Here is a 14147-nt window from a genome sequence, read left to right as displayed (position 1 = left end):
TAGACTTCTGGAAAGCGAATTTCAATGTGAGCAAAAACTTGTGTGAGACGGCTCTTATTTGAGTCATCCATTAAAAAGTATTATTTTTTATACTAAGAATATTACTTTTTATTATGAATATGAGTAGGATTGACCCGTCTCACAGATCAAATGTGAGAGCCCAGCCCATCCCATTTGTTTCAAGCCCAGCCCATTTGTTTTATTAATTAAATAAATAAAATACATTGAAATGATAATCTTCATCACTCTCTCTCCATCGGCTGAAGCTTCGTTTTCTTTCTTTCAACAATTTCGAAACTTTGTTCCTCGATTTTTGCCGTTCCGTTTGTCCAAAAATTAAAGTAAGCATAGTTTCGGAATCCTCTCGACAAGGGCTACGCATTGATATCCATTTTGCTAAGAAAATCGCGAGCCCCGAAAATCCCGTCGGAGAACCGTCGCTGTTTTCGCCGGAAAAGTTGAAAGAAATCTCGGGTTATGCTGGGTGAAGCTTGAATCTGAAGTTTGAGTGATATTCGAAATTTCAGAGGTATAATTATGATTTTAGGGTTTCGAATTTTGGGGATTTTAATTCAATTGAGTTCCAATAATTAATATATGTTGTATTATTGATTGTAGGTACAAGAATTGAGCCGATTAGAGGTATCTACCAGAGTTTTGGAATTTAATTGGATTAATTTCGAAAATTCAGAGTTATGTAATTGGATTTTCGAATTTTAGTGTTCAATAATTAGGTGTTTAGATGCTCTAGAATTGTCGTATATTAATTTTAGAAATATTAAAGCCTAAATTATGAATTCTTGGAATTTTAGGCTAAATTAGTGAATATTGGAAAAATAAATTGGACTTGATATGAAATGTATTATTTGCCACAGGATTGGAGTTTTCAGGAAATAATTAAGATATTTTGTGGTAAATTAAACATCGCTTGAGGTACGCATGAACCGTTTCCTTATGACGTCTATAATGATGTGGAATGACGTTAAGTATTTTGTAATGAGTTGAGGCGTGCTTTATATGCTTCTGTGAATAACGTGATTGCATTCATGCATATATGTTATGGCATAGCATTTCGAGCCTTGACTCCGTTGATTGCTATTATTATGTTGATTCTGTTGAGATACTTTGAGTCATCAGAGGGACGAGTGGGTTAGGATTAACCACATTCCCAGATGACAGCTAGGGACGAGCGACTTAGCTACTCGCATTCCCGATGCTACGTGCATGGACGAGCGGCGATTTGATGCTGCATTCCTGGCACGGGTGGCCACTGTTTCTGTTGCTGATGTGTTTTATTGGACTCCGTTTTGGTATCCGTTATTTCATTGTTACCGACACGCATTGCATTGCATATTATGACATGTTACTTGATTTTATTTCACGTCAGTTATAATTGTCATAATTTTACTGGTTCGTCGTACTGGGGCCTGACCCCTCGTTTCTTTTTATGCTGTGGTTGTTTTTGATGCCATAGCAGGTTATCCAGGAGGATTTGACGCGTCTGGTGGAGCGTCAGGTAGAGGTGCCCAGTCGTCGAGTCAGGGTTGAGAGTTCCCAGATATATATGTATATTATATGGAGTCATACATTTACCGGGGAGATGCCTCGTGTAGCTGTACTGTTGTTTTACGATGTTTTGAATTGATAGTTGTGTGATCGAGCCTTGCCGGCTCTGCATGTGTTTAGTCCTGGCCAGTGCGGCTATAGGTTTGTGGATTGATGTTGTGACTTTATTTCGAGTATATAAATGTTGTTTGTGATGTTTTGATAATTTTGGGATGTCCTATTTACGAATAGGTCATGCCGAAATTTCTGTAGGCCCAAAATGGAATATTTTTAATCGCTTTCGCTGTTTACATTAATAAATCCTGCTGTTTGGTAATTAAATATTAATCAGGAGCACGGGCCCCCACAGTTGGTATCAGAGCGTAACTGGGATATGCTCGAATTAGAGTCTAGGGCACTTGAGTCTAGACACAAATAAAATGATTGCGTATGTGTTTGACTATTTGCTCTTGTTTGAACTATGTGCTGTGATTTATTTGAATTAGCCTGGTTTAGCACTGTTGATTAGGTTTTGACTTAGTTTAATAACTAGCTACGAGACTAAGTTTCAGCTTTCCTTTGGTTATTTTGTGCTTATTAAGTTATTTTGCCTTGATCTTAAATCCTTGTGTCTTATAGAATGGCACCTGGAGGAAGAGGCAAAAAGGGAAAAGAAGTTGTCCAGGAGTCAGAAGCCCAGAATGTTCGAGGACTTGAAGATATTGTCAGGGGTAGACGTGGTCGTCCTGCAGCCCAGGTTGCTAGAAATGTGGAGGAAGAAGTCGAGCAGTTGACTCAAAAAGTTGGTGGGATGCAATTAATAATTTCTCAATTTCAAGAATTACGTCCTCCCAAATTCTTCGGCACTGAAAATGGCGAAAAAGCATCCGGGTGGTTGAAAAGCATAAACCATCTATTTAATTTGCTCGAATATACCGAAAGTGTCAGATTGAAGCTGGCAATCTATCAGTTAAAAGATCGAGCACAACTATGGTGGGAAGCTGCAGAGGAAGCACTGAAAGCATCTGGACAAATCATTACTTGGGAAGTATTCCGTACTCAATTTACCCAAGAATATGCACCTCCTTCTTATTATTATGGCAAGGAAGAAGAGTTCAACCAATTGGTGCAGGGAAATAAAACGGTTGTTGAATATGCTTCTCAATTTTCTGCTCTATTGCCATATGTGCCGCACGTTGCAAGAAATGACCAGTCCAAACTTTCTCGTTTCCTGCATGGGCTACAAGGGACTATTCATACTTTGGTGATGACTGGATCGCCTAATACATATGTTCAAGCTGTAGAAATGGCGAAGAAGATAGAGGCTAGTTTGCTCAGAGGAGAATCACGGCCAGTTCCAGTTCCAGTTCCAGCATCTACTTCTCAAGGATCTGGAAGTCATATGCCGATGCCAGCGGGTTTATCTCCTTATCAGCCTCAACAGTCATCCCAGCAACCGAAGCAACAACGATTTAGAGCAAGAGGTAAACAATTTAAGAAGAGATCTCAGTCCAGCTCCTCCAGTTCAGGCAGTACTAGAGGGAGCAGTGTTGTTGGGTCTTCGAATGCTGTGTATTGTGACCGCTGTGGTGGAAAACATTTTAGTTCACAGTGTATAGGAGTCCAGGGGTCTTGCTATATATGTGGTCAAGTTGGACATTTCGCCAGAGTATGTCCTAATGCACAAAGACAGCAATTTCAGCCACAACAGTCTGGACAAGTTCCCCGAGGACCAGCTTTCCAGCCATATGCTCCTGCACAGTCATTTCAGCAGTCTGGCTATCCACCACCTCGAGGTCCTCCTCAGCAGCAATTTCCAGTGCCGCAGCAGGCTCGAGTACATGCGTTGACTCAGGACCAGGCTCAGGATGCACCAGGCGGAGTGATTGCAGGTATTTGCTATGTTTTCGATTATCCTGCGCGTATATTGATAGACACTGGAGCATCTCATTCATTTTTATCTGCTGCATTTGTTGATGAGCATGAGATTGCTACTATTCCGTTGTTGGATACTGTGTCTGTGGCTACTCCTGCCGGTGTATACTTGATGTCTCGCGAGATAGTCATAAATTGTGTGATTAGATTTGAGGATAATATTATGATAACTAATCTAATCAAGTTAGCCATGTCTGATTTCGATTGTATCCTCGGTATGGATATACTGACAAATTATCGAGCTACTGTGGACTGTTTCCATGGAATTGTCAGATTTAGACCGTATTATGGCAGCAAATGGAATTTTTATGGTTATGATTCACAGTCTCGAATTCCATTAGTATCTGCAATGGAAATGTTCAGGTTGTTGTCAATCGGCAACGAAGGATTTTTGATCTATGCTCTTGATGCAACACGGGAAGAACGATTGAAAGTTTCAGACATTCCCGTTGTCAAGGATTTTCCTGATGTATTTCCTGATGAGATTCCGGGTTTTCCGCCTCAAAGGGAAATAGATCTTAGCATTGAATTGATGCCAGGGACAAATCCTATATCTAGAGCACCATATCGTTTAGCTCCGACAGAGTTGAAAGAGCTCAAAGAACAGCTTCAGGATTTACTGGAGAAAGGTTATATCAGACCAAGTATGTCACCTTGGGGAGCTCCAGTATTGTTCGTAAAGAAGAAAGACGGAACGATGAGAATGTGCGTCGATTATCGGCAGTTGAACCGGGCTACTGTGAAGAATAAGTATCCTTTGCCGCGTATTGACGACTTGTTTGATCAGTTGCAGGGTACTTCTGTGTATTCCAAGATTGATCTTCGTTCCGGGTATCATCAGCTCAGAGTCCGAGAGGAAGATGTTCCTAAGACAGCGTTTCGGACACGTTATGGACACTATGAATTCCTAGTCGTGCCGTTTGGTTTGACTAATGCTCCCGCGGTGTTTATGGATTTAATGAATCGTGTATTCCGGGAATTCATAGATAAATTCGTTATCGTTTTCATTGATGACATCTTGATTTATTCCAAGTCAAAGAAAGAGCACGAAAAACATTTGACACTAGTTCTCCAAACACTTAGAGAAGCGCAGTTGTATGCCAAATTTTCTAAGTGTGAGTTTTGGTTGGACAGAGTTTTATTTTTGGGCCATGTTATATCAGCACAAGGAGTATCTGTTGATCCTAGTAAAGTTGAAGCTGTTATCAATTGGCCTAAACCAACCAATGTGTCTGAAATTCGAAGCTTTTTGGGATTAGCTGGGTATTATAGGCGTTTCATTGAGGGATTTTCTCGAATAGCTAGGCCTATGACCCAGTTGACACAGAAAGATCGACGTTTTGTGTGGACTGCAGAATGTGAGTCTAGTTTTCGGACTTTGAAAGAAAAGTTGACTACATCTCCGGTGCTAGCTTTGCCTTCAGGCTCAGGTGGATTTGTTGTCTGTACAGATGCTTCTCTAAATGGACTGGGTTGTGTTTTGATGCAAAATGGGCGAGTGATTGCATATGCATCTCGTCAGTTGAAGCCACATGAGACTCGATATCCAGTTCATGATTTGGAGTTAGCTGCCATTGTGTTTGCATTGAAGATATGGCGTCATTATCTATACGGAGAACAATTTGTGATTTATTCTGATCACAAAAGTCTGAAGTATCTTTTCACACAGTCTGACTTGAATATGAGACAGCGTCGATGGTTGGAATTGCTCAAGGACTTTGATTGTGAAATTCAGTACCAGCCAGGGCGAATGAATCAAGTTGCAGATGCTTTGAGCAGAAAGGTTCAGCCTAAAATGTTGGCATCTTTGACTATTTCAAAGGTTTATGAGCATTTGGGAACTTCAGGATGGACTTATCAGTCTAAGGGCGACTACTTTATAGTTTCATCTATTCAAGTTGAACCACAGATTGTTTCTAAAATTAAAGCAGCACAGAGAACTGATCCACATGTTCATAGATTGAAAGAATTGACTCAGACAGGTCAATCAGACAAGTTCAGTGTTGCTTCAGATGGATGTCTGCGCTATCATGGTAGACTTGTGGTTCCGAATTTGATAGATTTGAAAGAATTTATACTTCGTGAAGCTCATTGTAGTCGGCACAGTGTTCATCCTGGAATCAGAAAGATGTACCATATTTTGAAATCTCATTACTGGTGGGAAGGTATGAAGAAAGAGATTTCTGACTTTGTGGCTAGATGTTTGACATGCCAACAGGTTAAAGCTGAGAGAATGAGACCTGGTGGTATGTTACATAGTCTTGAAGTGCCACAGTGGAATTGGGAGCACATTGCTATGGATTTTGTGACACACCTACCTCGTTCTAATCGTGGTTGTGATGCGATTTGGGTGATTGTTGATAGATTATCTAAATCAGCCCATTTTATTCCTTATGATCGTACTTGTACTTATACGAAAATGGCAAAAATGTACATCGATCATGTAGTGAGATTGCATGGTGTGCCTGTAACCATAGTATCAGATCGTGATCCCAGGTTTGCCTCAAAGTTTTGGGGCAGTTTGCAATCAGCATTGGGTTCAAAGTTGGCGATGAGTACTGCATATCACCCACAGACAGATGGTCAGTCAGAGAGGACCATTCAGACACTCGAGGATATGTTGCGAGCAGTCGTGATGGATTTTAGTGGTGGTTGGCAGGAATCATTGTCACTTGTGGAATTCTCTTACAATAACAGCTTCCAAGCAACCATCGGAATGGCACCATTTGAAGCCTTATATGGTAGAAAATGTAGATCTCCGATATGCTGGGAAGATGTAGGAGAAAAACAGATGGCAATACCAGAATTCATACAAGAAATGAAAGAGAAGGTGGAAATGATCAGGAAAAGAATGAAAGCAGCGCAGGATCGTCAAGCTAGCTATGCTAATAAAAGGCGTAGACCTTTAGAATTTCAGGTTGGCGATCAGGTTTTCTTGAAAGTATCACCGTTTCGTGGTACTATGAGATTTGGGCGCAAAGGGAAACTAGCTCCACGTTATATTGGTCCATATGCGATTGTTGAGAGGATCGGCACGTTGGCTTATCGTTTGGACTTGCCGCAGAGTTTGTCTGCGATACATGATGTGTTTCATGTATCTATGTTACGAAAGTACGAGCCAGATCCTTCTCATGTTTTGAGGACTGATGAGGTGGAGTTAGATAATTCTCTTAGCTATGTTGAGCATCCAGTGCAAATCCTTGATCGTAAAGAGAAGCAACTTAGGAATAAGATGATTCCGCTGGTTATGGTGCAATGGAGTAGACATGGGAGAGAAGAAGCTACATGGGAATTAGAGGCTAAGATGCGTCAGGAATGGCCTCATTTGTTTGAAAATGTAATAAATTATTCCATGTATTCTGATTTCCCTATGTACTATCAGTGGTGAATATTTATAAACCGCTTTTGTATAAATGATGTGTATGCTAGATTCCGAGGACGAAATCTTTTATTAGTAGGGGAGAATGTGAGAGCCCAGCCCATCCCATTTGTTTCAAGCCCAGCCCATTTGTTTTATTAATTAAATAAATAAAATACATTGAAATGATAATCTTCATCACTCTCTCTCCATCGGCTGAAGCTTCGTTTTCTTTCTTTCAACAATTTCGAAACTTTGTTCCTCGATTTTTGCCGTTCCGTTTGTCCAAAAATTAAAGTAAGCATAGTTTCGGAATCCTCTCGACAAGGGCTACGCATTGATATCCATTTTGCTAAGAAAATCGCGAGCCCCGAAAATCCCGTCGGAGAACCGTCGCTGTTTTCGCCGGAAAAGTTGAAAGAAATCTCGGGTTATGCTGGGTGAAGCTTGAATCTGAAGTTTGAGTGATATTCGAAATTTCAGAGGTATAATTATGATTTTAGGGTTTCGAATTTTGGGGATTTTAATTCAATTGAGTTCCAATAATTAATATATGTTGTATTATTGATTGTAGGTACAAGAATTGAGCCGATTAGAGGTATCTACCAGAGTTTTGGAATTTAATTGGATTAATTTCGAAAATTCAGAGTTATGTAATTGGATTTTCGAATTTTAGTGTTCAATAATTAGGTGTTTAGATGCTCTAGAATTGTCGTATATTAATTTTAGAAATATTAAAGCCTAAATTATGAATTCTTGGAATTTTAGGCTAAATTAGTGAATATTGGAAAAATAAATTGGACTTGATATGAAATGTATTATTTGCCACAGGATTGGAGTTTTCAGGAAATAATTAAGATATTTTGTGGTAAATTAAACATCGCTTGAGGTACGCATGAACCGTTTCCTTATGACGTCTATAATGATGTGGAATGACGTTAAGTATTTTGTAATGAGTTGAGGCGTGCTTTATATGCTTCTGTGAATAACGTGATTGCATTCATGCATATATGTTATGGCATAGCATTTCGAGCCTTGACTCCGTTGATTGCTATTATTATGTTGATTCTGTTGAGATACTTTGAGTCATCAGAGGGACGAGTGGGTTAGGATTAACCACATTCCCAGATGACAGCTAGGGACGAGCGACTTAGCTACTCGCATTCCCGATGCTACGTGCATGGACGAGCGGCGATTTGATGCTGCATTCCTGGCACGGGTGGCCACTGTTTCTGTTGCTGATGTGTTTTATTGGACTCCGTTTTGGTATCCGTTATTTCATTGTTACCGACACGCATTGCATTGCATATTATGACATGTTACTTGATTTTATTTCACGTCAGTTATAATTGTCATAATTTTACTGGTTCGTCGTACTGGGGCCTGACCCCTCGTTTCTTTTTATGCTGTGGTTGTTTTTGATGCCATAGCAGGTTATCCAGGAGGATTTGACGCGTCTGGTGGAGCGTCAGGTAGAGGTGCCCAGTCGTCGAGTCAGGGTTGAGAGTTCCCAGATATATATGTATATTATATGGAGTCATACATTTACCGGGGAGATGCCTCGTGTAGCTGTACTGTTGTTTTACGATGTTTTGAATTGATAGTTGTGTGATCGAGCCTTGCCGGCTCTGCATGTGTTTAGTCCTGGCCAGTGCGGCTATAGGTTTGTGGATTGATGTTGTGACTTTATTTCGAGTATATAAATGTTGTTTGTGATGTTTTGATAATTTTGGGATGTCCTATTTACGAATAGGTCATGCCGAAATTTCTGTAGGCCCAAAATGGAATATTTTTAATCGCTTTCGCTGTTTACATTAATAAATCCTGCTGTTTGGTAATTAAATATTAATCAGGAGCACGGGCCCCCACATCAAATCTGTGAGATGATCTCACATGAGACTCACTCTTCAATATGTATATAAACAGAAATAACCATACATTTAATAAAATTTTTCAACATATCATAGAGTGATAAAAGTTCAATACTATGTTCATCAAATAAAGCAATAGTATTTTGGGAAAAACAAAAGACACTAAGATTGAGTTTGAATGCAAAGATTTGATCAGAAAGAATGATTCTAGGTTGGAGTAAATTGAAGATTTTGGGAGCATTTCAAATAGATCATAATTATTAATATTACATTTAAATAGATTTAAAATTTATAAATGAAATTCATAACTTAACCCGTCCTTCCAAAAGCAATCTAAATATTCACATTACCTGACATATTCCTTTTTTAGTACGAGAAGAAAATTTTCGATGGATTGTTTGCCAAAAAGTTTGTTTTTAATTGAGTAATAATACATTCAAGATTGTGATTTGTGAAAAGTGGACAACGAAGTAACATGGAAACAGACAAATACGAGTTTTGCGTAATTTAAGGTGATGTCTCGAACTCTGGCAGCGACGGATTGGCCATCTTCCATTTCTATGTCTAATTTGGTAAATTCACAAATTGTGAGAACGTGCGAGAGAAGCCAAACGAAACTCAATTGTCAATGTTGTGCTTTTTGTCTCTAACTGATGATGACATAGTAGTCAGTAAGCGTATGTAATTTATAATTATAATACACACCCCCCGAACCAGGCTCGATTTCGTAACTGTAATAAAAATGTCAAATATTAACTAATTTCTTTTTTTAAAAAAAATTATTCTTTTGTGAGAGGATACAACCATTCTTGTTGGACCTGTGTATAATAATTTTATGTACAAGAATCGTTTGGCGTTTGCTTATTATTATCAGGAAGGATTTTTTTTTTTCCTTATGGTTTTAAAATTGACGCTGCTTAAATTTTAGTAGTCCTGAGAGGTCTTTTAGTGGGACTGTCAGTCAACTTTGTGTGGTGGTATATATATATATTAATTAAATCTTTCGTCATAAAGTTTTCACAAGGAAAAAAACATCAGGCCTAGTGGATGTTTTAAAATATGGTCACATGTACTTTTTGTTGTCCATTGATTCGATAAACCGTCGGCTCCCAATTCACAGAGTCCCTCTCGTGACTAATTTAATTTTGTCCAAACAAAACATTCGAATCTAATATTGAGAATGCTTCGGACTTTCATTTTTGTTTGTTTTATATTCGTGAATCAGTTTGTTAATACCTGGAGTTTGGCTAGTGTGTTTGAAGAAAACCAGGAAATCCGTCCCAAAACCAGAGACTTGCAAAGACTGAAATTTAACCATACTCGAATACCATCTCAAACACACAAGAATTTAAGAAGCCGAATCCGACTAACTCTCGGGATAATGAACCAATCATACGCAGAACCCAATGCTGCATTTGCGATATATCGATCAAGACAATTTGCACCAAATCACCTCTCAAAGGCTATGCTAAGCTGTTCTGTCATCTGTATAAAGGATCAACAATCAAATATTTACCTAAAACCGCTGTTTTGAAGACAGACAAATGCCAAAATTTAGTGAAATTTCCAAAATTGAGTCTACAACATCACTAAAATCTGGATGCAGCACCCTTTCAATGTTTGAAGTAAATGCATTTACAATGAATCGGAAAATCGAGAGCTGTAAAGATTTACCAGGAACAGAGAGAACGCAGGGCAAGATTTATGCTCTATCTGAGGTCGATACATATAGTTCAGGCGTTTAATTTCCCAGGCTTCCAGGCATAGTTTGAGATCAACGACTAGTGTAACCCAACATACTTTTAAACAAAAAGCTGCAATATATGCTTCAGCTCCTTATCTATCAATAACAACATTGCATATATCACTGCAGATGGCCACAGCGCTGGAAGATACAGCCAAGAATATCATGATCCAAGAAACTACTCTGCCATTTTTTGTTGCGATTCCGTGAGCATCCATGTATCATTCGGTAAGCTGGGAACTCAGCCTAATCCCAAAATAACAAAGTGTGGGAGTACTTAGGTTGGTGATTGTGGACCGTACAAAGTAAGGAAACTGTAGCACTGGACTTTAATAAACATAAGTTAGGATTTCCAACTAAATCCCATTAGTTTAAACTGTGATTGCAACTTCTACTCACCTGTGGTAAATTGCAGAAGGGAAAATGAAACCAACAGAAACAGTAGCTGTCGCACCAGTAAACTGGGAAGCATCCCATATACATTTTCAGCAAAAAACAAAAAAAAACATACATAATTTTATAAACCATAATAATTGTTAACGTTATTCAAAATTATCACAATATTTTTCGAGTTATTCACCCATTACCGATCCAAAATAAATGTAAGTACAGATACTCGAGGGCACGATATGCCACATAGATAGGTAATAACATATTTACTGATATTGAAGATTACTGATAGTAATAGGTTGCAAATGCAAGTATATTAGAAAACTCCCCATGGCCAATACATACAACAAAAAACAAAACATGTATGCCTGGTCCCGTTCCACAAAGATACACCTACAACCTACAGGCAACACTGTTTGTATTTGGTTAAAATACAAGTTAGTCACTATTTTCTCTTTCTTTTGGATTTCTTGTCCAACTTAACCTCATCTGTTTTTGATGACGAGGTATTTGATTTGGAACCCATAGCAGCAGCCCATAAAGCCCTTTCAACATCTGATGGAGTGAATGGTTCCTTTAGTGTCGACAATTCCTGGGATCACTTTAAGCAAAGTGGTGCATTAATACTAACAATTTAGTTCATGATACACTGAAAGAATTAGCCATGGAGCATATGCAGCTATATGCATTAGAACATGTAAAATTCACGATTGACCCACACGTCCTGTGATGTATTCTAGGGTGAGCGTTTGTTCCAATGTAACATAGACAACCAAATCTTGAGAAGCAAGCTCACATCAGCACAACATAGAGACAGCGAAATACTATTTCAAGTGCATAGCCACATCACATTATATAATGGAACTGATTTCCTGGATATGCTTGTTAGGATAATAAATCATGAGCTACTCACTACTAAAGCGGAGAAAATGTCAAGACTACAGGATTCCGACTCGTCAACAATTTTCAAAACATGATGTATCATTGCCACACAACATCAGAAAATGAATATGTGAAGCAGAATGTAACAGATTACAAGAGGTATAGCTAAAATAATATATGTACCATTGGACCTCGTATTTCCAACAATTAGATTTATCTGAATTCCAAAACCCACTCAGAGGTTTGTAAGGCAACTTTCTCACTCTAAGGCTCGTGCTAAATTTCAAGTCTTATTACCAGGTTCAGTTTTGAAGCAACTTTTTCTTATAGGCTCGTGGGAAATATGAGGAAACTTAGCAAGAAAAGGTTGGAGAACTCCAAGGGTGAAAATGATTTTTGATGAAATGTAATTGGATGTGTTACGAAAATAGCCATTACTAAGCTGGAAACGTCACTCCACTATGATACTATAGAGTGAAGTGTTCGCATCAACACTATGGATCCAAGCAAATGAAGAAAGAAGTAGAGGAACCAAAAAAATATAAGTGCAATGAATTCATAACCCCAAAGATGTAGAAGAACCACTGGGCATGAAATATTATCGAGCCAGAGGTCATTGAAACTTCCTACTGCAGTGTTTTAAGTGAGAGAGTAATCAGGCATCAAGCTGATAAGTTGCATAAGCACAAACGGGATTACTAACCTCCGCTTTGGCTTGAATCTTCTCGACGAACTGCAAATACCGCTTCAACGAATAATCCTTTGCATCTCCGACAGCTGCCTCCATTGCCTAGCTTCCACCACATCAATTAAAAAAAGCATATAAGTAAAAAAATATTTCAATAATTGAACTTCGAATTTTACACACCTCATCGGACATGAAAGGCGCAACATCCGGAGAGTAGGCAGCGAGAACAGCGGAGGCAGTGGCGGGGCCGACGCCCTTCAACACAGTTAACTCAGAGACAGCCTTGGCAACGTCAGGCAATGAATCGAACGCCTTCCCGGACGCGGCTCGAACGACGTCGTCGCTTAGAGAGGAGACAAAGGCTAACAAACGTGGCCTCCACTTTCCACGGGTGAGTTTCCATTGCATGAGCTTGGAGAGCTCATCGGCAGTGATATAGGGATTAGGGTTCCTGTGGTGGAGAAGATTTGGGAGGTCATTGCGGTAGAAATGATCGAGGGAAATGAGATTGGGCTTTGGGTGAGATTTGATCAGGGTTTCGTACGAAGAGAGGGCTTCACTCCATCGACCAGCGTTCGACGATTTGAATAACTCCATTGCTGCAAAGTATGTGCTTACCAGAATTGTCTGTTTATTCAATTTTTTTTCATAAAACAAAGATTGTTTTTTAAAACTAAAGATTAAATAAACTCGAAATTATCAATACACATATATTGTTTGACAACTTGCATTTCTCGAAGTACAGAATTCTTCATGAAATTTTGGAAATATTTTATGCCTGGAACATTTTCTTGATTATATGAAGAAATTGGATTTGTGTGTGGTGGTTGTGGGAGAATTTTGGGGGAAATTATTCAAACCAATAATAATTCACACACAAATAATCTTAAAAAAACAATCTTTTTTTATTAATGCATGTAAAAACAGGTTCTTTATTCAAAGAAGTTTTAGCTGTTTGTATCGGATTTAGGATTATGTATAATTAATTATTTCATGGTACAAATGGATTATTTTTCTTTTTGTTGTTGGTCAATTCTTATTATTTGCAACTTGGATTTTTTAGATGGATTATCGAAGGTTAGATAATTTAGAGTTAGATTAATTTAGTTCAGTCTTGTAGGATTCTTGTCCTACCTGAGCCATATTATGGAATCTTTGTCATACCTGAGGGAGTGAGGGATGTATCAAGGCTTACTCGGGAGTGCTTGTAAAGCATGTTATCACAGATGACGATTGAATGTCACAAATTTATTCGTCTTCAACTATATGCATCAGCTGATAGAGAATTTTCATCATATTTTTCACATTTCGCCTTTCGGCTCTAAGTTTATACGCTATGCTTGTTACTATACTTGGATCACATTGAATCCAACAATTTTTTGTTCATGATCGTGTTATGTTCACGAGCAAGAGATCTAGTTATGGGCGATTCATAGAGAAATTTCCGCTTGCAATGGTGTTAATGTGTTGATGGGATTTTCGTCCACTTCTCGCTATTTGGATGATTGTTGGTTGAGGCTCGTTCAGCAGAGAATTTCACGATCTCTGAACTATTTGATAGAAGCAAAATTCAGATTGTTTTATTTCATTCCCAATGCTCCCAATGAATAAACAATCGTCTTGATGACCAAGAAACCTAAAGGATAAAAATTCCTAACTAAATCAAAAGATAAAACTCCCTAACAATTGAGATAAACTCTTATTTTAAACAAAACAAACGAGAGGAAAATTCTG

The 14147-nt window shown here is 38.5% G+C and overlaps 1 protein-coding gene across 1 annotated transcript; it reads right to left on the bottom strand.

Annotated features, from left to right (window-relative positions):
- Nucleotides 1–10968: 10968 nt before the first annotated feature.
- LOC140808280 (uncharacterized) lies at nucleotides 10969–13213 on the bottom strand. The gene is made up of 3 exons (XM_073165353.1): nucleotides 12594–13213; nucleotides 12429–12515; nucleotides 10969–11435 (listed from the first exon to the last, which is right to left on the bottom strand). Exons 1-3 carry the CDS (start codon nucleotides 13008–13010, stop codon nucleotides 11289–11291), a joined length of 651 nt encoding a protein of 216 aa, XP_073021454.1. The 5' UTR covers nucleotides 13011–13213; the 3' UTR covers nucleotides 10969–11288.
- Between the last annotated feature and the right edge of the window lie 934 nt (nucleotides 13214–14147).

Source organism: Primulina eburnea, chromosome 12 (assembly GCF_022965805.1).
Source record: "Primulina eburnea isolate SZY01 chromosome 12, ASM2296580v1, whole genome shotgun sequence".
Lineage (NCBI taxonomy): Eukaryota > Viridiplantae > Streptophyta > Magnoliopsida > Lamiales > Gesneriaceae > Primulina > Primulina eburnea.
This window is presented reverse-complemented; position numbering and strand designations above follow the sequence as displayed.